The following is a 23,895-nucleotide window of genomic DNA, read 5'->3' on the forward strand; positions in this document are numbered from 1 at the left end:
AAAACTTCACATTTCTCCGCAATAGCCAGAATTAGAAGTGGAGGCCAGAGGCAGCCGGCGGGTCAGTCGCCTCTTTCTGTTTTACTACCTGGGACTCCAGGAAGATCGTCTGAGCCTGGTGACATAAAGCAGCCTTTTCCTGGAGAAGCTCCTCACCTTTAAACAGGGCCCCCTGTGTAAACCCCTAATTGGTTGCATGAATGCAGGGCCAAAGGGTTAGGTTTGGGGGCACTGGGGAGCAAGGTGGAAGTCCAGGTCGCCCCAGCCCCAGGCCTGCCCTCCAGGGGCATAAAGTTGGAGGGTGCCCAGCGAAGGGGCTCATTGGCCGTTACTGCCATGTGAGAAGAAGGTGAGCTGGGAAGGAGGAGTTTAGGGTCCTTTGGGGTGCATTTGGGTGAGCTGGGGGTGCCCTCACCACCTTCCTTGGCTACCCTTCAGCTGCCCTGGCTAGAGCATCACGGGGGCTTCTTGCCATACCAGCAAGGCCAAGATTTGGCTGGAAACACCCCGGCCTCGAAGAAAGCTTGGCAGTTACTCATTGCCTAATTTGATTCAGGCCAGCCAGATTGTAGTAACTTTTGGGTGACCCTGATGAAGACAAAGCCGGGATTCGGCCTTTGTATGGCAGAGTCCCCGCTCCCGCAGGCTGGGCGGGCGGGAGTCCTGCCTGCCTGGGGTTCTCTGCCCAACTCAGAAGCCACCTCTTCCACCTACTTTTTGATGCCATGCACCCTGACAGATATGAGGATTCATTCCCCCTTGAACCGTGCCCATTTTGGGGGGCTGATTTCAGGCGGGGTGAGTGGCGAGGGCACTGGAGGTTAGCAAAGTCAGTGGCAGACAAAAGCTGGGGTTACCTGTGGGGAATGAGGGTGCTGGGATTAGAACTACTTTAACATCTGGCGGGGGCCCTCAAATGTGCCACGGCAAGTCACTTGGTTACACGTATGTTATTTAGTTAAATTTGTGAAAATTATGAGATGCTCACCAACCCGGTGATAAACTCACTCCCTCTCTATTGGCTGGCCTGGTCACATGGCCGCCAACTTTATTCAGTTGACAGCAAGTAGGAGGGCCCTATGGAAGGAGAAAAAAAGACAACACGAGAAAAATTAGTATTTTCTACCTTCTGAAATTAATGGCCATGAGTTCGTATATGGTGAACTCCAAGTATGTGGACCCCAAGTTTCCTCCGTGCGAGGAATATTTGCAGGGTGGCTACCTAGGCGAGCAGGGCGCAGACTACTACGGCGGCGGCGCGCAGGGGGCCGACTTCCAGCCCCCGGGGCTCTACCCACGGCCCGACTTCGGTGAGCAGACCTTTGGAGGCGGCGGCCCCGGGCCCGGCTCGGCACTGCCCACGCGGGGTCACGGGCAAGAACCCGGTGGCCCCAGCGGCCACTACGGTGCCCCGGGAGAGCCGTGCCCCGCGCCCCCGCCCCTGCCCGGCGCCCGGGCCTGCAGCCAGCCGGGCGGCCCCAAGCAGCCGCCCCCTGGGACGGCCCTCAAGCAGCCGGCCGTGGTCTACCCGTGGATGAAGAAGGTGCACGTGAATTCCGGTAAGGCACGGACGGGCCCAGGACCTCTCAGTCTTCACCCCAGCCCGGCGGCCTGGGCCCCGTGAGGGGGTGCGAGTGGGTGGGGGCGTGTGTGGCTTCAATGGGCGCCGCAATTACTCTCTCCATAAATTTTTATAGCCGAGGGAGCAGGCCGGGACCATGTGGCTGGCTGCTTGGCTCTGGGCGCAAAAGGGGGTGGAGATGGGGGTGGGGTGGGGGAGGACTCCATTTTCAGAGCGGAGGGAACGCGGTGGAAGAGGGGATTTCCAAAATGCCTGGGAATTCTAGAGCTGGCGGTGGGCTAGGGAGATGGGGGCACGTTTGGGGATCCCCCCCGAGAGCCCGGGGGAGCAGGTGGGTTCGAGGGCGTGGGTGGGAGTGAGCGTGTGCGCCTGGGAGGGCGGGCGGCAGGGAGTGGGCCAGGAGCGCGCGGGGAGGGCCCGGGCCGCGGGGCGCGCCAGGAAGTGAGCGGCAGTGGCCTAACCCGAGGCCGGGCGCTGACCTGACTGTGCGGTCTGTTTGTCTCGCAGTGAACCCCAACTACACCGGCGGGGAGCCCAAGAGGTCCCGGACGGCCTACACCCGGCAGCAAGTCCTAGAACTGGAAAAGGAATTTCATTTTAACAGGTATCTGACGCGGCGCCGTCGGATTGAAATCGCTCACACCCTGTGTCTTTCCGAGCGCCAGATCAAGATCTGGTTCCAGAACCGGAGGATGAAGTGGAAAAAAGATCACAAGCTGCCCAACACGAAAGGCAGGTCCTCGTCGTCGTCGTCTTCATCCTCCTCCTCCTCTTGCTCCTCCTCAGCTGCCCCTGGCCAGCATTTGCAGCCGCTGGCCAAGGACCACCACACGGACCTGACGACCTTATAGAAGTGGGGACCCTGGGCCCATCCCTCCCTGAGCTCCCGGCTGAGCCGAAGCTGCGGGGGCAGGCCGGGCCTGCTGTCACCTCCCTGGGCTCTAAGGTACTGTAGGGTGGACCTGGGACAGGCAGGCCGCCCTCGGACTAGGTTAGCACCCTGCCCGAGGGTAGCCCCCTCCCTGGAGCGGGGACGGGGGTCGGGGGGGCGGGATTCTCTCTCTAAGTATATTATCAAATGGCAGGAGCTACTGAGAACATAAAACCTTGGCGAGTCATTAAACTCCTGAAAATCTCCGCTGTTGGATTTTGAATTTGCAAATGAAGGTTGGATGCTTTATCCCAGTGTGAATTTGGACATCCTCCCCTCCACTCCGCCCCTCCAGGGATCTTTGTGGTTTCATAATGTGGGCGTGTTGAGGCAGAAGGTTGGCCACCCTTGCGCTAGGTGCTTTCAGTGGAAGCAGGAGGGTTGGGCCAGGATTTCTGAACTTTCTGGGTTGTCTGTATAATTTCCAGTGTGAAAAAAATTTTTTTTGCTCCCAGTGGCCCAATACCCAAAGAAATGAGTCTAAGAAGGAAGTGCAAATGGGTTGTTTTATGTTTAGATTATATTTGCTTAAATATTTATTTGTTGGGGAATTGGGCTGCAGAAATAACTGACATTTTATTGCCAAATAACTTACCATGGTGAAAGGGGCTGGGTTTCAGGGAGCAGAATCAAGAGATGCGTGGACTGACTTCTGGCTGTAACCGGCATTTTGAACTCCACCCCCTCCTCACTCCCCGGAAATGTGTGTAGGGGGCCCTTAACCCTTCTAGAGGGAAGCAAAGGATCCACTCAAAGTTGAGTTCCTGAAAATATATTTCCACATGTGCTTTTTTCAGCACTGTGCTTACAACCAGTTCTGGGTGATTAAAGGAAAGGGAAAAAAGAAAGAAACAAATGGTCCAACATTTTCCTTCTGGGGAAAGAAAACAAAACCTCTGTGTTCTGGGTCATTAGATAATGACTGAATTTTCTGTTCCAACTGGATTCCAAATGTCCCCAAATAGCCCATATAGCAGTATTTTATAGGCATTGGTGTATGGCCTATATGGGAGAGGGAATGTGCATTGGAGAGAAAGTGGGAAGGTGAAGAAGTCTTGCTGTAAAAAAATGAAAGAAAAATGAATTGAATCTAGAAGTCCACAAAAGTTGGTCTTAGGGTTTTTTCCCTAAGTTTTAATTTTTTAAAAAAACAAATCTATGGAAGTTTTCCTCAACCCATTAATTACGAGCAGAATTTGTGAAAGTATGAAAGTTTTCAGGCCCTCTCCTCTCCCTTGCCTTGAGAATAGTGGTTTAAAAACAATCACTCTCAAACAACAGGAGAGATGCTCTTTAGTCATTTTTCTTATGCCTTGCCTGGGAAGGGTTCAAAGCTCACTTTTCTAAAATGTTGACCCTTAAGGATAAGGGAAAGAGTCAAAGGTAATGGCCAGAGTTCATAGACTCAAATGAAACAAGGCTTCAGAAATTTAAATCGCAAAGCCTCGGGCTCCAAAAAGAAACCCCTGGTTGTAGCTACCAGCTACCGAAAAGTCACAAAAGTGAGGAGGGAGAGGGGGTGAGCTTGAAAGGGAGATTCAGAATTGGGGCTATTTTTTCAGTGCTTGAGAACACTTTAGAAGCTTTCAGAGGTACTTTAAAAAATATATTTAAGTGTAGGGGGGGAAAAAAGACTTCCTCTACAGGCATGTTCTTTGGTTCTGTGTCTCCTGAGAGCTGAGGGCAGGTATTCACTGGAGTCCCTAGGCTGAAATTCCACTTCTCTAAAGTGTCTTCCAAGCCTTGCTCTTTTGTATTAGACCCCAGGGACAGCTCTTTGTTCCTCCTTGGGGTGAGCCTGGCTCTCAGACTTGCACATGGCAATACTTGAATATCGCCACGTCGGGATATTAAAGATGGATATTCCTGCATTATTCGCATCATTGTTTCTATGACAAAAAGCACAGAGTTCATACATAGTCAAGACGCCTTTTTTCTGATGCCCTCACGTTGAGAAGCTGAAAAGGTATTTTACTGAAGTTCGGCTAAATTACAGAATCAGGTTCATCCAGAGGACAAATTTTCTATTCGATTAGCTGTATTTCAGCCAGGAGGACTGACCTCTAAACCCTTAACCTTTTGGACTCTAACTACCCTTCTCTTCTTTTTTTCCCCCTCGAACATGGAGAGCAGTCTTTGGATGTAGGATTTGAAAAGGGCCGCTATCCTTAGGCAAGTTGGAAAGTTGCTCAGATTCTTTCCTAAAACCTGAATCTGTGAATACTTTGAACCTTCTCCTTGGGAGGGGGTAATATATATTTTCACAACATCCAACTACATATGTATTGCAAAGATTATTATATAGATTTCCCCCTTCCCAGAAGTTCAGGTTACTCACCCCAGCTTCAGACCAAATGCCAAACTACTTAACTGCCTTCACCCCTGCCCCAGAGGAAAGCCAAGAGGCATGTTTTGATGAAGAAAACCCAAGGTCCTTCTTAAAAATAGCCCCACTACTTTGGAAAGTAACTTAATCAGAGAAACAACTTGTTTGTTTATAAGTCTCACTTCTCTTTCTCCTCTTCTAGGGATTGTCTTTTGAAATGTTAATGGAGCCTGGATGGCCCAGAGGGCGGCCCTCAACCCTGAGGTCCCAGTCGGACCACAGAGTCCATTTGGGCCCACAGGAGTGGGGCAGGGAAGAAGCAGGGCCCCCCAGTCACCTAGGGCAGGGAAGGAAATGAGTTTCCATCTGGGAACGTACCCTGGAGAAACCTAGATGTAGAAAGCCTCAGTGCCCATTTGCTTGTATTTGTTTCCAGTTTGTTCCCCCAAATATGAGCCAGAAGTGTTTGTTTTGAGTTTTTTCAGTGGTATGTTGGGGTTGTGACTGGGAGGGAGTGAAGTGTTTGGTGAGGACATTGCTCCTCAGACTCCCATTTCACTTTGTCCATTGCAGCCTTTTGTTGGGAGATGACATTGTCAGCCCCATGGTGTCTGTTCACACAAGATGCTTTTTTAATAGAATTGACCAATGTTCTGCTGCCACTGATTAAAGTATTATTTATACTGATTGTCGCCTGTAGTTTTGATGTAATTCATTGATCTATATTTGAAATAATAAAAGGTGTAGCGAAATCTCCCTCCTGTTTGGTGCCTCCACAGAAGCATTCTTCATTAGGTCTTCTAAAAGCTAACATCCAGTATAAACAATTTATTATTTTCTGTAGTGTGCCTGATGTGTGAAGGTTAAACTGTGTAAGGCTTAGCAGTTCTACCATTTCCCCCCTCCCCCATACCTACACACTCCCAATTTGGCCATCATATTTTGTGAGAATTGGGAAGCCTAAGGCTGGATTCAGGCTGCAGGGGGGTGGACATTATTTTTTAAAAGGAAAATAAGTAACTTCCCGGGCTAAAAGGAGGCTCCAGTTTGGCTCTCTGCATGGCCGGGATCAGCCCCAGGCCCCCTCGGTCTCTCTTTGTGACATGGTGGGTGAGAGAGATCTCCTGGACCCCCAGTTCTGAGGGCGTGTCTGGTGCTGGGTTCTGGGCCAACCTGGGGCTGGCGGGTGGCTGCTCGGATCTCACCCCTCTGGCCTCCAATCTTGGGCTCCTTCTACTTCTCCTGTGCTGTTCAGCCCCACTGGGGCCTCCAGCACCTGCCCCTCCTCCCCCGAGCGCCCCCTCCGCCCTCCAGACCACAATAAACACTCCCCACTATAAAAAGTGGCGTGTGCTGTTTTTTTCACGAGGGCTTTTCACGTCTTGGCCTCGCCTTGAAGAGGGGGCCAAGACAGGAGTCCCAAAATAGATGGGAGGGGGCCTTACTCGCGACAGGAAATGAGCAGAATGCATAAAATCAGACATGTGTCCTTAATATATGGAAGGGCTCGCCTCAGACGCGTGGACATGTGTATTTATAAGTGCGCAGACAGAAGTTTAAATATTCAGACACATTTTATGATTGTCCTCTGCCCGTCTTCTGGTTAATGGCTCCTCCTGTGCCCACCAATACATCAGGACGGTTGTGTGTATTGAATCGCGGGCAGGGATGAGGAGGAAGCGAGTGCACAGCCGAGCCCGCTGGAGTACAGTACAGTAAATCGGGACCCTCGGCAGACTGCGCTTCCCGCGCGCCCGCCATGTTGGGGAGCCCTCCCTGCCCCCCGCGCCGGGCTGGGCGGCCGGGGCTCGCCGCCAGCCGGGGGAGGGCCTTTCATAACCCGGAGAATTTTCAAAGTGCGAGGAAGATGATAAGAATAGATTTCTACAAGTCCCGACCACGTGATTGGTGAAATAATTAATTCAGCACGTCCCTTAAGAAACACGGAGTCGTCATTAATCTGCCACGCAAAGGGCTCTCTCCGACTTGGAAAGTGCAGGGATCCCAAGAATATCACCCGCCGAGGGGGGCCGTGTGGCGCCCCCAGCCCTCCACCCTCGGCCCCAGGCGGTGGGCGCGGGAGCGCGGCCGGCAGGTAAATATTTTCGCGACTTTTATTTATTCTGATTTAAATCCTTAATGAACTTAGCTGTCAGGCCACTGACAAATAGTTCCCTTTGCTTCCTGATTTGGAACCGTGCGCCGGCAAGAAGTTGTTAGTGGCTTGGATGGTGACCTTTGGTTCAGCAAAGCTTTGCACTTATGAAAAATTACTGAGAGCCGCCGAGTGTGTGTGTGTGTGTGTGTGACAGAGAGAGAGAGAGAGAGAGAGAGAGGGTGTGTGAGGGTGTGCGGGGGGCGAGGGGCGAGGGTGCGCGCGGGCTGCTCAGAGGCGACAGGAGTAGTAAAAACCTGCCGGGCTGGGGGACGCGCCTGGCGCACGCGGGCCGAGGTTGCCCGGTCGCCTGTGTCTACCGGGAACAATGGTCGCTGTCACGGCATCTGCTGCCTATTCTTAAACCGGTGAGAAAAGGCCTCGGCCCTCTTTTCAAGCGAGGGTCGTAAATTTTTCTTTGCGTCATAATGGAAGGCTATAAAATCGAGTTGAAATTTTACCCCAGGCAGGTTTCAACCAACAGATAATGATTTCCGAGTTGCTTCTCCCACTACCCACCCACGCACCCACGCTCTGCTGCTTCTTTCACCCCAGCAAGGAGTTTGCCCCTCTTCCCCTCGATTTTTGTATCTTTAATTTGGGGAGATCTAAAATAAAGGCAGGGAGAAGTCCCGGCCGCCCGAGGAATGGGAGACCCTGGGGTGAGGGGAAGAAGCCTCGGGGGAAGGGAAACGGGGTTGGGGGGGAAGAGGCCAGGGTGAGAGGCAGGAGCTGTCTCTCCCGCTGGCTCCAGTTTCAGCCTTTTTTCTCCTGCACTCCAAGGAGCTGCGAGGTCCCACGGACCACTCCGCTCCCACCCCACCTTACCCCACCCCCAGCTTGCCAGAGATCTGTGCTGGGGGCAGCAGCGGGCATTCTCCTCCAGCTCGCAACTCCGGCCCTGATGCCGGGGAGGAGGGCCTCCTTTTTTTGCCTCCTTCCCTCTAGTTGGCTTTGAGGATGACATCGGCGAGCTGGGGGCTGTCTGCGTGTGGTGGTTGTTTTGGGATTGTGTGTTTTGATTTCTTTTTTGGTGTGTGTATATTTCCCCGTCAGGACAGAGACAAAGTTTCCTCCGTTGTGAATTATACATTCAAACAATAACACATTAATTCAATTATTCAAAGATGACAAATGTTTATGTGCTTTGCAAGTGACTCTGGCGCAGATTCTGGGCGCTTTCTCTGAGCTGCTTGCGTTTTTTTCTCAATGAGAATTGGCTGCCCTCCCACCCCCGAACCCCACCCACCCACCCCAACATCCCTTGGTAGGCCCAGAGAGGAACCCACAAAAAACCTCCTCAGCCCCGCCGCCAGCCCGGCAGCCAACAGCCTCCCAAGGCCCGGGCTTGGCGGGCACCGGCCCGGGCTATTTTATCAGTGTGACAATTGCCCGGGTTGGTGTGATAAATCATCGTAAGTAATTCCTGAAAGGGTGCGAGGCTGTTGGGGGCCGGGCGAGGACTGTAAATCTTTCCGGTTTATTGCTCTATGAACATATGCTCCGATTGAAGAAGGCTCAGATCCTTTCCTGGAGACAAATTCCCGCAAAGCGGGCCCCCTCTTTGGCTGGAGATTAACACTTACTGCGGGCCGGCTGCTCGGCCCCTGGCGGGAGGCTAGGGGGCGGGGTCCTCCGGGTGAGGGTGGACTGGGGGCACCCACGGTCCGACTCCAAGAGGCGCCCCGAGTGGGCCTCCAGCCAGGCCCGGCCGGGTGAACAAAGGAGGGGCTCGCTGACAGGTCTGGGGGCTCGAGCCTGTGACCAGTTCTCCGGGAGTTTCCCGTGCTTCTGGAGTGGGAATGCGGAGGATCTTACCCCCTTCTCCCTGGCTCTTCCGCGGCTGCCGGGCACATTCGCCTTCGCCTGTCCGAGACCTTGCAAGTGGCGACAGGGCATCTGCTCCGTGCCCGATGCCGCTAAGAAGCAGAGCTGGCTATGAAAGCGAGACTTCGGGGATGGAATGGACACCCCCAGATGGTGCGGGATTCCGGGGTGCGGGCTGAGCTGGGGTAGTGCCGTGGGGCTCACCGCAAGCCGGGAGCTGGAGGCTGGCTGCTCGCCCTGGCTGGGAGCTTTTAACTCTTCTTCCCGCATGCAGAATTGTTACCGTAAATTCCACCCGACCACTCGGAGAGTGCTGGAAACCTATCCTGATTTAATATTTCTAAAATAGAAGCTCCCTCTTCTCCCAGATAAGCCCAGCCAGGACTGATTCGCAGCCCCCCTCGCGTTCTTGGAGGCGCCGCAGGAAGCGGGAAGCCGCGGCCTGGCGGTCGCTGGGCCTGCAGGATCCGTGGGCCCTGCCTGGATCTGGAGGCGCACAGGTCGCGGCAAACAGCGACTCCGCGCCTCGGCGGCTCCAGGCCGCGCAGAACCTGGGTGGAGTTCGCCAGACGCAGAGAGGGGAGAACGCTCCGGGTCTCGGCCCGTGCTTCTGCGCCTTTTCTGGCTCTGGAAGTGTCGGCTCATCGGCCGCGTCCGCGGAATGAGCCAAGGCCCCAGACTGTGGTGGTGGTGAAGAGGGGTGTTCCTCGGGGTGACCAGCCTGGTCTGTGAGCTGGAGCCTCTCACCTTAGGGCCGGAGCCTGCGCTGTGCCACAACGTAATTGCCTCCCCGGGGAGGGGAAGAGCGGCGCTTCCGACTAGGCTGCGCCTTGCCCGGGTGCTTGAGGATGCGGAGTACCGGGCGCGGCCGGGGAGCTAGGCGAACCCTGGGCCTCTGATACTCCACAGCTGCCTCCGGAGACGCCCGTAAGAGAGGCAGCCTCTAAAATTTCCAATCCCGGGACCAGCCTGATGGAAGGCTGGGCCAGGGTCAGAGGTCGTGGGGGAATAGACTCTTCAGCGCTCGCATCCCACTGCCGGCGGCCAGGCTGGAGCTAGGTCACTCCCGAGCCGCGGGATGGGGGCTTTCCTTCCGCCCCATACCCACCCTTGTCTGCCCAAGGGAAGGGACCGAGAGATCCCACGTCTCCTGCCCCTCCTCCCAGCCCCCAGGCCTGGCTGCGCTCCGGGGCTGGATGGCGTGAAAGTTTCAGCCTCAATCAGTACAATCTTCCCTCGGGGTCACGTGAACAAATATGCTCGCATTTGAAGGCAGCGTCTGTATTTGCCGACTATGAGGGGGTTTCCGGGGCTCTCTTCAAATCCAGAAAGGGCCACATTCCGAAAGGAAAACAAACCCCGAGCTCTGGGGGGCCTGGGAGGACTGGGCAGGAACCCAGGAGTGGGTGGGGGCGCGGGTGGCAGCCGCTCTGGGCCTGGGAGCGGACAGGCGGGCGGGTGGACCGACGGTCGTGCAGCGCAGGCAAAGCCGGCGCGGGGACTACGAACTCGTTCTTCCTGCGTTTATTGGTAGCTGAACCTCAGCCTGGTTCCGTTCTACCGGGAATTCCGTGTGCTCGGGTATATGGCCGCGTCTTCGAGCGCGCAAGACCAGGGTTGGGACAGTGTTGTCTGCAGACAAAGGGGGAAGGCTAGCTCTGCCCCCCACTGGCGCCCACTCTGAGGCCGAGGACACCAGGTTTATGATAAATTGGGATCCAGGTAAGCAATTGCATGACAAAATGAAATCTTTGGGCACGGGGCTGCTTGCTGCCCTGAGTGGGATGCTAAATACGATTTATTTTGTGTAATCTGTGATTTTCATTATTGCCAATTGGTGAGGCAGCACTCGTAGACCTAAATACACTTCTACATATACATCCAGGATGGTGATTAATCGTAAGGAGGTGCGCTTTGTGGGGATGCTCCCCACCTACCCAAAAGTTAGAAGGACACACTACCTTGCCAGGCTGGGAGGGTGGCCGGTGGCATTGTGGGGGGAGGTGGCAGTTTGAGGAGAGGGTCGGTGAGGAGGCTGGGGGCTGGATGAGGTATTTTGGGGGTAAATATACAGTTATGAGAACGGGTTGAAAATGAAATGAATAAAAAGAAACTTTTTTTTACACTGTCACTGCCAAAGTAAGATGGAGCATCATATTAATTCCGTGTCTTGAGCCGCCTGGCTGGGTGCAGGCAGGTTGATTTATACGTATTTAAAATAAACTCTGTGGCCAGCCAGCTCCCTGCATTGTTCTGGGAGCTAGCTCCACATACGTATGCCTTTATCTCTTGCTGTTGGCTTAATACTTTTTTCTTGCGAGGTTAAAGTGCTATTCGAGCTTCTCCCCCAAATTCAGTAGAACCCCCAAACTACCCAAAAGAGTTTGGGAGGCTCCTCCCCCTCACTAATCTGGTTTTTGACTGAGATAGTGGCAGAGAAAAGGTTTAGGGCTTCTGGGTCCTTCGCCTCAAAGAACCCAAAATGAAAACTAAGTCATATTTTGGTTCCTGCATCCCATCCTTTTGTTTATTGTGTCCTGTGGCTCCTGGATGTGGGAGGACAGGACAGTTCATCCTGGGTCTTTCCCCGGGGCCAAAGCCTGAGAAAGCCGCTCCGTGAGTTGGAGTGAGTAGCCCCATGCTCCTGGGAACGCTGCAGGGCAAGGCCAGACTGGGCCTCTGTGGGGAAGGGGCCCAGAAAGCAAGGCGCACTCCCTTAGCCTAGGTTGGGACGGGCCCCAGCCGGAGAGGGACCGACTTCCAGGGGTGTTGCCATCAAAGGAGAGCAGTAAAGTTGTTTTGTCAGTCGCCAGCTCTTGGCTCCATCAGAACTTAAAGTCGCTGGACATTTTTCTTCTCTCGCTGCCTTGGAGCTGCGCGCCTGCCAACTTAGTCAGCTGAATCCAATTACTGCAAGCAGCATTTCATTTGGCCCCATGGAGCACTCACTTATAACTTCCCCGAAAATTTCAATAATCCGCACCAAGGCTCCCTATTCAAAAGACTTTTCCCGGTGGGGGATGGGGTCTAGGGCCAGGTCTGCTGGGGACCAGCTCTTCCTTGACAGCTCTCAGACGGGGCTCCCTCCCGCTCGCTCGCCCAGTTCCTGGCTGTGGAAAGGGTACTTGAGGCTGGTGGCCCAGAGCCAGACGGATAAAGCCTGCGATTCTGGGCAAGCAGAAGGCTGAAGTTGGTTGGGACCCTGCTGGGTGCTGGGTGCTGGGTGGGCTGGGGAAAGAGCACGGGAGAAAATGGTGGGGGCTCTGGGTAGCCCAACTTTGGCCACCTTGGGGTCCTCTTTACTTTCCCCTTCCCAAGCCTCCTGCGTCCAGAGCGCACCGAGCACCCCAGAACCCCCGGGGGGCAAACTTACCCTGTTCCTCCGCGGCTGGGAAAAAAAAATCTAGCTACAGCCACGGGGGATTCACGGCACCGGGTGGCCTCCCAATTTAGCCCTTCTTCTGAGGGGAAGCTCCTAATTTTAAAGAACTCTTTTTTTCCAAATAAATAAATAAATAAATAAATAAATAACCAAGCAGCGAAAGTTGACGTCCGCTCACGTGAATGTATCATATAAAGTGGCTTCGGGACCCGCTGATCCGGTCCGAGGGCCTGGGTGCATCGTGCTTCCACCGAGCAGCCCTCCGGGCAGGCTCAGTGGAGTGGGGCCCCTGGGTCTGGGGCTGGCTGGGGAGCTGAAGCCCGGGCGCGATGTTAGGAGCCCTACCGGTACGGGATCTCTCCGAGGCGCTGCCGTTGGGTGTTCATTAAGGGGTGAGTTATTGCCGCCTGAGCCAAAGGTCACTGCAAAGGCTTATGGCTGCGCGCTCTGGTCTTTAGAAGGGCCCTGAACGCTTTGTGTGGGGCTTTCCCGGGCGCAGTTTGGTGTTTGCAAACTACTGAGTCGACTAATTGGCACAGGGCAGATGTAAGAGGAGGGATTGCGTCTCTCCTTTCACCTGACCGGGGGCGGGCACCTGCTGAGCACAGGCCGTGGTGGGCAGCTTGGTCTGTTTTGGGGTGAGGTGGAAGGGATGTTTGCTTCTTAGGCGGTTTGCAGCCCAAACTCGACTGGGCTGGGTTGTGGGCAGCCCAGGGCAGGAATGTGGTGGGTACCTACTGGAATAAAATAAACTGAGGGAGATCATCGGAGATATAATGTACAAACCAAGAAATAACACCCAGCTCCCTCTTCACTGTGGCTGCCTGCGGGAGCCTTGACTAGGACCCACCCAGGCCCATCTACATATCCACCCTCCTTTTCTGGTGCCCTGTGCTGTAGCCTCCCTCCCATCCCAATCCTGCACAGTCCCTCCCTTTTGCTCCTAAGAGGGGTGGGCTTGGCCTGGGGGATTGGGGAACCTGGGGCATTTAGGGCTTGTTCGGAGTAGGAGGAGAGGAAATGGCTTCCCTGTGCCTCTGACCCACTTGGCTCACCCCTTGCGGAGGCTCTGGCCCTTCCCTACTGTCCTGCCTCCCCCTTCTCCCACCCAGTCAAGGATTTTGGTGTTAAAAGCCACCTGCTCCCCAGGAGCCAACTGAGTCTCCTTTTCTGCCAGTAAGAAGGTGCCTGGAGTGGCTGCGGACACCATGTAAAATAGTGACATTGATTATGACACCCTTAAAGGGAGTAACGCGTCTCTGCATGTGCTTGTAAGAAAGAACTGGCTGCCACTGAGAGTTTTCCATTTTGTTCCAGATCACCTCAACAGAATAGACTATCAAAAGGAACCCGAAGAGCCTTCAAAGAGTTAGAAACAAAATTCAAAAAACCTCTCTCTCTCTCACACACACACACACATTGTGGTGAGTGGTGTGATTTTTAAAAATAATTTCCACTACATTTCTATTTGTCCTGCAACTCAAGGTAGCCATCTCAGGATTCATACATCAAGACATAAAACAAAGGGCGGCTTTGAAGTGGATCACCTCAGTGTGAACTGCCGCCGGTTACATGATAACCGATCATCGGCCTTCAAATTTATGGCGCTTTAATGGGGTGAGCCCAGTGCCTTAAATGCAGGGCGTATTACGTATTAAGTTATCTGGGCTAAATAAGAGTGATTTAGAAGGCGCGTCCAGGGCTTCCCATAGGGCAGAAGAGCTCTGGCTGAGAGATCGGGAGAACGTGGGCAGAAAGCTGCCCCAGCTCTGCGGTAAATACATCCCATTCTGAGCAAACCCGAAAAGTAGTAGTTTCGAAATGAAATCCCGAGGTAGTAAAGCCCACAGGAAGGGAGGAATCGTTGCTAGGTTCCAGTGAATTAATGGGGATGCCCAGCAATATTGGTGTCCGCCAGAAAGAGATCTGCGGGTTTCCAAGGCCCTGATTTAGGCAAAACAGAGAGAGGAACCGAGGCCAGCTCGAACCTTAGAAAAAATTGAGAGGAACAGAAGCAACCGGCACTCCAACGCCTCCCCCTTCTCTTTCAAGTCGTACGGACTAACTCTACCAGTCCGGGATTTACGACGATCGCGGCGCTAGTCACAGCCCAACGACTGCAGCCGTCTCTCTCCCCAGTCCCCTCGGCCTTTCCGCCGCCACCGCGGGCGGCGGGCGAACAGCGCGGGGCCGGCTTCCGCGCGTCCGGCGAGCCTCCCGGCCTCTCGAGGCCGCGGAGGGCGGCAGGTCTTCGGCCCCCGGCCAGGCTACGCGCGTCCCGTCCCGCGTCCGGCCGCCGAGCAGAGCTGCTCCGAGAGGCCGGTACCGGCCACTTTATATAATCCCCCGGCTCGCCGGGCGCGGGACCGGGAAAAGTGCGGAGCAGGGAATTCTTTTGCTGCGCTTCCTCCTACGCGGAGCCTGTTTTCCACTTCTGAAAAGTGCCAGGCCTTGGGAAGTGTTTTTCTTTTCATTCTTTACTGAAGCGTTTACTGCAGCCGTGCTCGTAGTCATAAATTTTGCTACAAACCACAATGACAGGTGCATTGATATGCACCGTGAGAGCTCCAGCTGCTTAATAACTCCGTCCCCCGGCCGCTCTGAGCGCCTTTTATTTATTCGGTATCATATTTAGGTATTGATCCCGGGCAGAATTAAGTGCAGTGAGCAAGCATCAGGGTTCGGCTGATTCGGAGGCGCGGCGGGCGCGGCGGGCCACCACGGCCCGGGGAACGGGCGGTGGTCGCTCCGAAGCCGCCTTCCTTCCGGCTGGGGACCGTTTGGCCTTGCATTCCCGGCCTGCGGTTGGGCCTCGGAGCTGAGCTGGGCAACTTCCCGGGACCACGAGAAAGAACCAGCCAAACCCCGTTTGGTGCCCCTTCCCCAGGAGGAGCCGGGGATGGCGCCGGCGGGGTTCTGGGGAGGCTGCCTCGGCCGGTGTTCCGGGCCGGGGGGTTGGGGGGCTGGGGAGCCGGGGGCCGGGGGTGGGGCTGGTTGTAGGGTGGGAGCAGGATTGGGACGTAGAGGGGAGGAGGAGAGGAAAGGGCAGCTGAGGACTTCGAAAACCGCCCCTCCCCCTACGCGAGTCAGTCTTCACCCCAAGGCATTTGGGTCCGGGGGCCCAAATGAGCAGAGGTACCAAAGGGCGAGAAAAGAAAGCCTTAAAAGGTGGGGGGGGGGATCGAAAAGATGAGCCACTGAACAGTTGACCATTGTCCAAGTGATTTATGACCCGTTCCTGCTTCTTAGGTTCAAGCAGAGTTCACAAGGAGTAGCGATTTCTGGAAAGAAATAAGCTTTTTTTTCTTAAAACCAGTTTTGTAACAATATCCTCAGGTTCTGTTTTAGGAAAGGTGACTTCTTTGGGGCTCTACATTTTGGGGTGTGGGAGAGGCTGCAAAGCCCTTTTCAGTGAGGAGAGCGCTACTGCCCTTGCCTCTGGGAAGATGGACATTTGGGTGGTGGATCATCACTGAGTGACCCTTGAAATGCCTTAAGACAATGAAAACAGAAGTGGGAGAACAGACTCTGTGCTTATTCATGGAGCTGCCCAGTATTTGCACCTTTGAGGTACATGCACAGAGCTTTGTCTAGGAATATGCCATAGGAACAAATATATATGTAAAGCTATCTGTTTCAAAGCCTTGGTCAGTTCCTAAAGAAGCTATTTTAATGTGACTGGTCTACCTATCAAGATAAACTTGGTCATCCTGGGAGGCAAGAGGAGTGATGTTTTGCTTGCACTGCTGTAAATGGAGTGACAGAAGCAGCAGCGAGTTCTGGTGGTCTGAGTGTCAAATGTGACCATTTTGACATCCAGAGGGCCCAAGGTTTAAGACTGGAAGCAGGATCCCAGAAAAGTCCAGAGATTTAACCAAACTCGGAGTACATGTAGTCCTTTGGCCTGTGGGCAAATACATACAAATATTAGTCACAGGATGAGGATGTAGCTGTCCATTTAATATTCAGTACCTTTAATAGTCAGAGAATGATACAGAAGATGAATGAAAGAAAGACTAAGACCAGCTTTGTTTGGTAGATATCCTAATTACATAAGTTTAAGAACAACAATAGAAACTATTCCTAAAACATTACATCCTAGTATTCTGTTATTCCATTGAGAAGGGTCTTTCTCTTATCAAGATTAATGGCATATTCACTTTTATTTGAAAACAAAGTGGGCAACTATACTACCAAATAAAGGCTAATATGAAGAATTTTAAAAATTGAGTTAGGCTGTTTGGTGAAAGTGTAGGGGAAATGAGTAAATAGAGGAGTGGTTTTAGTACTAGTGGTCAAATCCATTAGGCTACATAAGTTGTCTAGTTAATGTGGTCCATCATGATGTCCCTGATGGAAACCAGGGAGTTTGGGGGAAGGAAAGCTGCCTGAAAGATGAGATCAAGAATTCAGACCTGGGAGCTGACCTGTGAGTTTTCTTTATCAAGCAGATGAAAGTGGTTGAATGGTATTAGTTATACTTTAACTCAGTAGGGGCTTTCAGGAGAAGAGGGGGGTGGGTAAGAAGGTAAGCCCCCCGTCAAGAGTCAGAGGACACAAAAGCGGTAGAATTTTTCTTAGTTTTTTTTTTTCTTCTTCTAATTCTGGGTCCATTCATCATGCCACGAGAGGTTCTCTCATTGGTTGTAGATTGGGTGGGAGGTGGGGTGGAATGGATGATCCAGAGCAGAGGTCAATAGTAGTATCTATACAATGGATGCAGGATTAAAATGACAGAGTTATAACATAAAGCATTTTTCATTCGCCCATGCTCCATGCATTTCAAATTCTAAATCTCTTCATTCATTTCCAGTGGTATCCATTTAAAAGTAGTGGAGGACAAAGTTAAGCATCTAGAAAAATGTAGACCAAAGAGAAGAAACTTTTCTAGCCTCAAAATAAGTCTGGGAGTCTTTAAGTCCTCTTCTTGGCTTTTATCTCCTAGTAGATTTCACAGTGCTGACCCATGAGCTAACCAGCCAATTCTCACCCAGTCACCGGAGAGTGGACTATCTGCGTCTCCGTGAAAGATGCTGTGATTTTGAAACCAGGTGGGGGAGATACTTTTTTTTGAGAGCTCTGGCTTTTCTGAGTGTTATAGGACTTTCTTTTGCCCATCAAAACCCTGGGATGACCTAATGATTGACTGATCCATTCATTCATTCACTCATTCAACAAGCATTTACTACATGTGGTGCGCTGGGCTGGATGTTAGGAATACACAGGTGAATAAGACACAGTCCCTTCCTGCAAAAAGCTCAAAGTCTAGTGGGAGACTCAGTCATTAAAATGCATCAGGCCATAAATGCTCTTCTATGTAGTTTCAAAGGCTAAATTGACAATCTTGGAGAAAGAAAATTGTATCTGGAAAAAAAAAAGCCCCTTCCCTTGGATAAAGGAAACTCTTTTTTTGTGTTTATGAGAAATTCCTTCTGATTTTTCCAAGGGTTCAAATAAGTTGAACTTTATAAAATCTCAGGTCCTCCTACTATTAAGTTGGTGGGAAGCAGAGAGCCTGGGCTAGTCCTTCTATACTGACTGGTCTTGCCAATGACAGTCCCTCTGGGGCCTCTCATTTTTCTTCTTTGCAGGTTGTCTGGAGCCTGGAGCTGCCCCAGCTCTCTCAGGATTTGGCAGACATTGGAGGTGGTGGTGAAGGAGACAGTGGTGGTCAATGTTATTTGAGCAGGGTCAGCAGGCCCCGGAGCTTCCTGAGTACACGATGCAGAAGGCTGCTTACTATGAAAGCCCAGGACTCTTCGGAGGCTATGGCTACAGCAAAGCTGCTGACACTTATGGCTATAGTGCCCCCCATCAGCCTTATCCACCCCCTGCTGCTGCCAACTCCCTGGACACTGATTACCCGGGCTCTGCCTGCTCCATCCAGAGCTCTGCACCTCTGCGAGCCCCAGCCCACAAGGGGGCTGAACTCAATGGAAGCTGCATGAGACCTGGCACTGGGAACAGTCAGGGAGGCGGGGGTGGCAGCCAGCCTCCTGGTCTGAACTCAGAGCAGCAGCCACCACCACCCCCTCCTCCACCACCAGCCCTGCCCCCATCCTCGCCCACCAACCCTGGAGGTGGAGTACCTGCCAAGAAGGCCAAGGGCGGGCCCACTGCTTCTGGCTCCTCAGCCACCATCAGCAAGCAGATCTTTCCCTGGATGAAAGAGTCCCGACAGAACTCCAAGCAGAAGAACAGCTGTGCCACTGCAGGTAGCTCTCTGAGGGGGCTCATGCCTGGGCTAAGTCCCCCAGACTGACCCCAAGAAACTAGCTCACCTAGGAATTAAGAGGCTCAGGGCTGGAAGTGCAACTTTGGAGGCCATATGTGTAAACTCCTCATGCAGAAAAAAAGTGTTTTTTTGGCTGCGCTGTTTGAGGGATCTCAGTTTCCTGACCAGGGATTGCAGGGATTGAACCTGGGCCACGGCAGTGAAAGTGCCGAATCCTAACCACTAGACCACCAGGGAACTCCCTGTTCTTTCTTTTTAGTGTCTCTGATTGTGGTCATATACTTACAGTGACAGGGTGCTCACGTCCATTGCAGGCTGCTGGCATCACTGCTGGACGTGTCTCATAGTTACTCATAGACAGCTCTTCCTTATACTGCCCTAATATCTGCTCTCCTGGGCTGCTGGTCATAACTCAACTCCTTCTTCCAGCCAACAGCTCTTCAAAACTTGAAGACAGATACTATGATCCCCAAATCCAGGTGGTTATGTAGCCCATATCACATGATTCCCACTCGCTTAAATTAATGAGAACTAAAGTCTATGGAATGCTATGTTAAGAACCATGTTAAGTGCTTTACAAACATTGTCTAATTTAATTTTCCAAATAACCCTTTGAGGTAGGTAGATGATAAAACACCCATCAGGAAACTGTTAGAGATGATAAGTCACTTGCCCAAGATAACAAAACTACAAAATGGCACACCTGGGGAATTCTCTGGCAGTTCAGTGGTTAGGACTCCTCACTTTCACTGCCGAGGGCACAGGTTCAATCCCTGGTTGGGGAACTAAGATCCCGCAAGCTGTGAGGCCTGGCCAATCGCCCCCCCCCCGCCCCGCCCAAACAAAAACAACAAAAACAACAAAAAACAAACAAAAAAACCCCAAATGACACACCGGAATCCAACCAGGGTCTGCAAAGAATAACCATGGGACTCTACTTAGCCCACCCCAGCTCAGTTCTCCCCATCCCATTAAATCCCTAATGTGGAGGAACATATCCTAAGGGAAGAGGATGTACTCTGAAACAGGAGCAGCCTTGGGTTTTTCTCCCTGGAAAAGGAGACCCTGGAGTTGAGAATATTTCCCGTAGGTCCATTTAGGGGGTGTGGAAGAAGACAGGTAGGGCCAGGAGCTCTGAGGCCTTCTGCCTCTCTGTGCTCAGCCTGTTTGGTTCCTGAACTTTTCTGGCCTTGTGTTCTCCGATGTACTTTATCTTCAGGTAGATGAACTTGCTCCCAGATCCAGGGCTAGCTTGAGGCCTGGGATGTAGTTAGCTTGTTATCAGCTCTCTGGTTTGCCTGCTGCTCTCTGGGGCTGCTGCTCCTAGGGGGAAAGTGTCTTCAAGTCTTTAAGCTCCTTCTCCTTCTGCCCCTCCTTCTCAGCTGCACACCCAGGCCCTCCCTCCCAGGAGAAATCCATTTGTCTTCCCAGGGAGGGAGTGGACAAGCTGCTGAGAGGTGGCAGGGGTGGTGGAAACCAGTGCTGAGGCTGCTGCTCCTAGCATTGCAATACTCAAAATATGCCCAGCCTGGTCTTGGATCCTCTAAAACTCTGGGGCTGTATTTTTATGGTTTGCCACCTCCCTGCATTTGGGTACTGAGCTCATGGGTGCAGCTGAGCTGGAGTGAGGTGCCAGGATCTCCACCCTCATTCGGTGCTTGGGGTTCTTTGCCCAGGAGCCAGACTCTGAGCAAGGCAGTTTGGGGCTGCTTCCAACCGCACCCCCCAACCCCCTTCCCAGCTGCAGAGGCTGGAAGGACTGTTCAAAGAAGTCTGGCCCTTCTTTGACAGGGGGGAAGGCCTTACCAGCTGCTACTAGTCTCTCATTAAACTCTTCAGCCTTTGGGACGAGATGATGGGCTAGGCTGAAGGGGAGGGGGTGGGCAGAATGAGTTGGACTTCAGAAGGCAGATGGGAGTTTCAGGTGCCACTGATAGGTAGGCCCGGGGCCTTTGAGTTCTTGGAATCTCTTGGAATCTCACCTCTCAAACGCCCCTCCCTCGCTCCAGCCGTGATTAAGGTGGGGGGAGGAGGGGAGGAAAAGGAAGGAGCCTGGGAAGCGCCTCTCTCCGGCCCAGGGTGTCCCCACCTCTCCCGCTCAGCGTCCCCTCTCTCTCCCTCCTTGCCCAGGAGAGAGCTGCGAGGACAAGAGCCCACCGGGCCCAGCGTCCAAGCGGGTGCGCACGGCGTACACAAGTGCACAGCTGGTGGAGCTGGAGAAGGAATTCCACTTCAACCGCTACTTGTGCCGGCCACGCCGCGTGGAGATGGCCAACCTGCTGAACCTCACCGAGCGGCAGATCAAGATCTGGTTCCAGAACCGGCGCATGAAGTACAAGAAGGACCAGAAGGCCAAGGGTATCCTGCACTCGCCGGCCGGTCAGTCCCCGGAGCGCAGCCCGCCGCTCGGCGGCGCCGCGGGCCACGTGGCCTACTCGGGCCAGCTGCCACCAGTGCCTGGCTTGGCCTACGACGCGCCTTCGCCGCCCGCCTTCGCCAAATCTCAGCCCAACATGTACGGCCTGGCTGCCTACACGGCGCCGCTCAGCAGCTGCCTGCCTCAGCAGAAGCGCTACGCGGCGCCCGAATTCGAGCCCCACTCCATGGCGAGCAACGGCGGCGGCTTCGCCAGCGCCAACCTGCAGGGCAGCCCGGTGTACGTGGGCGGCAACTTCGTCGACTCCATGGCGCCCGCATCCGGGCCCGTCTTCAACCTGGGCCACCTCTCGCACCCATCTTCAGCCAGCGTGGACTACAGTTGCGCCGCGCAGATTCCCGGCAATCACCACCACGGACCGTGTGACCCTCATCCCACCTACACAGATCTCTCGGCCCACCACTCGTCTCAGGGACGCCTGCCCGAGGCCCCCAAACTGACGCATCTGTAGCGGCGGCCACCGGCCCGAACTCGCGGCGCGATTACCTCTTTTGCTTGGGTGGCGGGGGTGGCGGGCGGGGCCCGCGGGGCAGCTCGGTGGCCGCCTCCCTCGCTCTGGCCCGGTCGCTGCTTTCCGGTCTCGGGCCAACAGCGGCCGAGGCGCAGGCGTCTGGGCCTCCTCTCCAGGCTCGCCCTGCTTTGGGTGACTCGCCACACATCAGCCGCAAGGATTCTCCTCTGTAAGCCTGACGGTGCCACATAACTGCGGACCGAGGGACTCTAATCTGGTAATGGTGTCCTAAGGTAAGTCTGAGATCCATCGGCGGCGCGCCCTGCAGAGGGTCCAGAACCCAGAGAGTCCGGGCATGGCCCGCGTCTAGCTTAGTTGCGGAGACCTTAATTTATATGCTTCTTCCCGTCCCGTAAGGATTGCATCGGACTCAACGATCTGTATTTATTATTTGAAGCGAGTCATATCGTTTTCCTGATTATTTATCCTCGTCTTAATGTATTTATGTGTATATCTGTAGAATTCTCCAGCCGAGCTTAGGAACGCGCTCCCAGGCCGCGGGGGCCACGTTTCACCTCTTTAGTCCCCTTGGTCTGAACTAGTTGAGAGAGTAGTTTTGAACAGTTGTAACCGTGGCTGGTGTGTGTAGTTGATGTAAAGGATTAAGACCGCAAATTGTCCTTCACGGGTAGAGTCAGGCGGCCCCATGGCGTAGCACGACACCCGTTATTCTTTTCCCAATAGCCACAGCCCTCGCCACTCGACACAGTTTATTGATTTCAAATTGTCTGGTACTATTTGAACAAATATTTAGAATAAAAAGAATTTCTCAGTCTGAAGTGTATCTGTGTTAATCACGCACACTTGCAAGTAGATCACTCTTCCTTTATCTTGGGCACAATCCCGGTGGAAGGCCCCCGAATAGGCTGACCCTTTGAAATATTTTTTCCACTTATTTGGAATCCAGTACACAAATTGGTTCTGGGGATACTTGATTACCTTCCAGTTATTGACTTTAGGTTGTGTTGTGTGGGGGGGAATATTTGAGGATGCAAACCTAGAAATGTTCTGTGTGGGATGATCTGGGTAGGGTGTTTCACTGCTGCCTGTTTTGCTGTTTCTATCGCCCTCTTTCTAGACACAAATCCACTTTAGATTGCACTTACATTGGGGAGGCCAGAGCTCACTTTTCTGCGCTAAGTAGTAAAAAATAAACTTTGAAAGAAAACTGACAATCAAAGAAAAGACACAGGAGAAGTCAGAAGAAGAACTGAGCTATGAAAAAGCCAAGATGCAGAAAAAGAAATAATCATTTGAAGCCATGCACCTAAGCTTTTTCTCTAGGAAATTCTGTCACGATTTTTTCCTTATAGAAGTCAGTGGTTCATTTCTCAAGAAGACAAACGTTCCCTGTGATGTAAAGTAATAAAAGTTTTATTAATGGAACATAACAAATATAAACACTTTGTTTACTCCTGCTTCTTTGTACAAAATGGGCAAAATGTCTTCGAGGATTTATAACCATTTTGTAAATATTAGTGCGGCTTTAGCTGGGGCGCACTACTTACACCCGCTTCTCTAGAAGGAGGCACTCGGAGAGCGCCTTCAGATAAGGTTCAATTCTTTTGTATTTCAGCGAAGTGGGCCCACGCATCTCTATTTGGTTTGACAAATAATGCAACTCCTACTACATCCCCGGTGACACGAGGTGAAATTCCTATTGTGTGGAAATAATTTAACTTCTGATCTTCTGGTGGAACAACAATCGTTTCTATTTGGATGTTTGTGTTTCGCTAAATAGTGATGGCTGAAAATAATATTTAGTTTCCTTGTTCCTCTGTGCTGTTTTTAAAATGGCATGTTAGATTGGGGGTGGGAGGGGATTATCCTTTATGCTAAATTTCACTTCATCCGAGCAGGTTTAAAGTATACATGTTGTAGAAGTGTATCAACAGAATAAATGACTTCAACCGAAGGGATATTTTACCCACTTTCAAGGCTTAAAATTGTTTTTCTGTGAAATTTGCATCCATAGGCAGAATTTCTAATTGTCTTGTAAGAAATTATTTTTTAAAGCTATTAGGGAAATCAAAGAAGAGCTTGCTGCCTTGCAGGGATTACAACAACCCTTCTTAACTGGCTAAATATTAAACAGATGAATTGTCAGGCTGTTTAGATTCAGCCCGGTTTTCCCTCATCTCCTCTTCCCACCATAAATAATAATAAAAATACATAATGCATCATGGCTCCAGGCGTTTTCCAGCGCGGTGTGTTACCGCAGGAGTATGTGCTGAGTCTGCGGGTGTCTGCTAGGCCCCAAGTGTCATCTGCGGCTTAGCGTTTCATGGATTAGATTTTAAACGGTGTCTAGCCCGGCTGACATCAGCCTCCTCTCACACTCGGGCTCAAAGAAGCGCGGGGCTGGGGACTCCCTCTCCAGGCAGCCGCAGCCGCCCCGAAGCACCCCTCGCTAGAGGGGTGGGAGTTCTCTTGGGACAAACCTGCGGTCCTCTCTCACCTCTGGAGAAAGGTTCCCGAGGCTTCTGAGGGCGGCTAGGATGGATCCGTT

At 52.7% G+C, this 23,895-nt stretch overlaps 2 protein-coding genes and 1 long non-coding RNA gene across 6 annotated transcripts in view; 2 read left to right on the top strand and 1 right to left on the bottom strand.

The window, feature by feature from the left end:
* On the top strand, positions 1-17,236 carry HOXD4 (homeobox D4). Of its 3 annotated transcripts, none has more exons than XM_082465498.1 (3): positions 1-1,559; positions 2,090-2,186; positions 2,369-5,527. In XM_082465498.1, the coding sequence occupies exons 1-3, from the start codon at positions 1,139-1,141 to the stop codon at positions 2,535-2,537; spliced, it is 687 nt and encodes a 228-aa protein (XP_082321624.1). In that variant the 5' UTR covers positions 1-1,138; the 3' UTR covers positions 2,538-5,527. The 3 variants fall into 3 exon arrangements, 2 of the variants coding, with proteins under 2 accessions (XP_082321624.1, XP_082321623.1); XR_014264764.1 differs by adding an exon at positions 17,152-17,236 and having other exon boundaries at positions 11-1,559; positions 2,090-2,528; XM_082465497.1 differs by having other exon boundaries at positions 11-1,559; positions 2,090-5,527.
* LOC309662610 overlaps positions 1-23,895 on the bottom strand; it is a 592,813-nt gene that overhangs the window by 539,062 nt on the left and 29,856 nt on the right. The window lies entirely within an intron of this gene.
* On the top strand, positions 17,152-23,378 carry HOXD3 (homeobox D3). 2 transcript variants are annotated; one of them, XR_014264761.1, is made up of 4 exons: positions 17,152-17,254; positions 17,795-18,418; positions 20,569-21,619; positions 22,465-23,378. XR_014264761.1 is itself a non-coding variant. In XM_082465470.1 (3 exons), the coding sequence occupies exons 2-3, from the start codon at positions 17,878-17,880 to the stop codon at positions 21,324-21,326; spliced, it is 1,299 nt and encodes a 432-aa protein (XP_082321596.1). In that variant the 5' UTR covers positions 17,152-17,254; positions 17,795-17,877; the 3' UTR covers positions 21,327-22,165. The 2 variants fall into 2 exon arrangements, 1 of the variants encoding a protein (XP_082321596.1); XM_082465470.1 differs by lacking the exon at positions 22,465-23,378 and having other exon boundaries at positions 20,569-22,165.

The sequence above is a fragment of the Balaenoptera physalus genome, assembly GCF_965194825.1.
Source record: "Balaenoptera physalus genome assembly, chromosome: 6".
Lineage (NCBI taxonomy): Eukaryota > Metazoa > Chordata > Mammalia > Artiodactyla > Balaenopteridae > Balaenoptera > Balaenoptera physalus.

Bases quoted from the DNA above. Each gene is read 5' to 3' on its own strand.
- HOXD4 (XM_082465497.1), top strand. From the start codon at position 1,139: ATGGCCATGAGTTCGTATATGGTGAACTCCAAGTATGTGGACCCCAAG. The intron at 1,560-2,089 runs GTAAGGCACGGA...TTTGTCTCGCAG, and splicing joins GAAGGTGCACGTGAATTCCG to TGAACCCCAACTACACCGGC.
- HOXD3 (XM_082465470.1), top strand. From the start codon at position 17,878: ATGTTATTTGAGCAGGGTCAGCAGGCCCCGGAGCTTCCTGAGTACACG. The intron at 18,419-20,568 runs GTAGCTCTCTGA...CTCCTTGCCCAG, and splicing joins GAACAGCTGTGCCACTGCAG to GAGAGAGCTGCGAGGACAAG.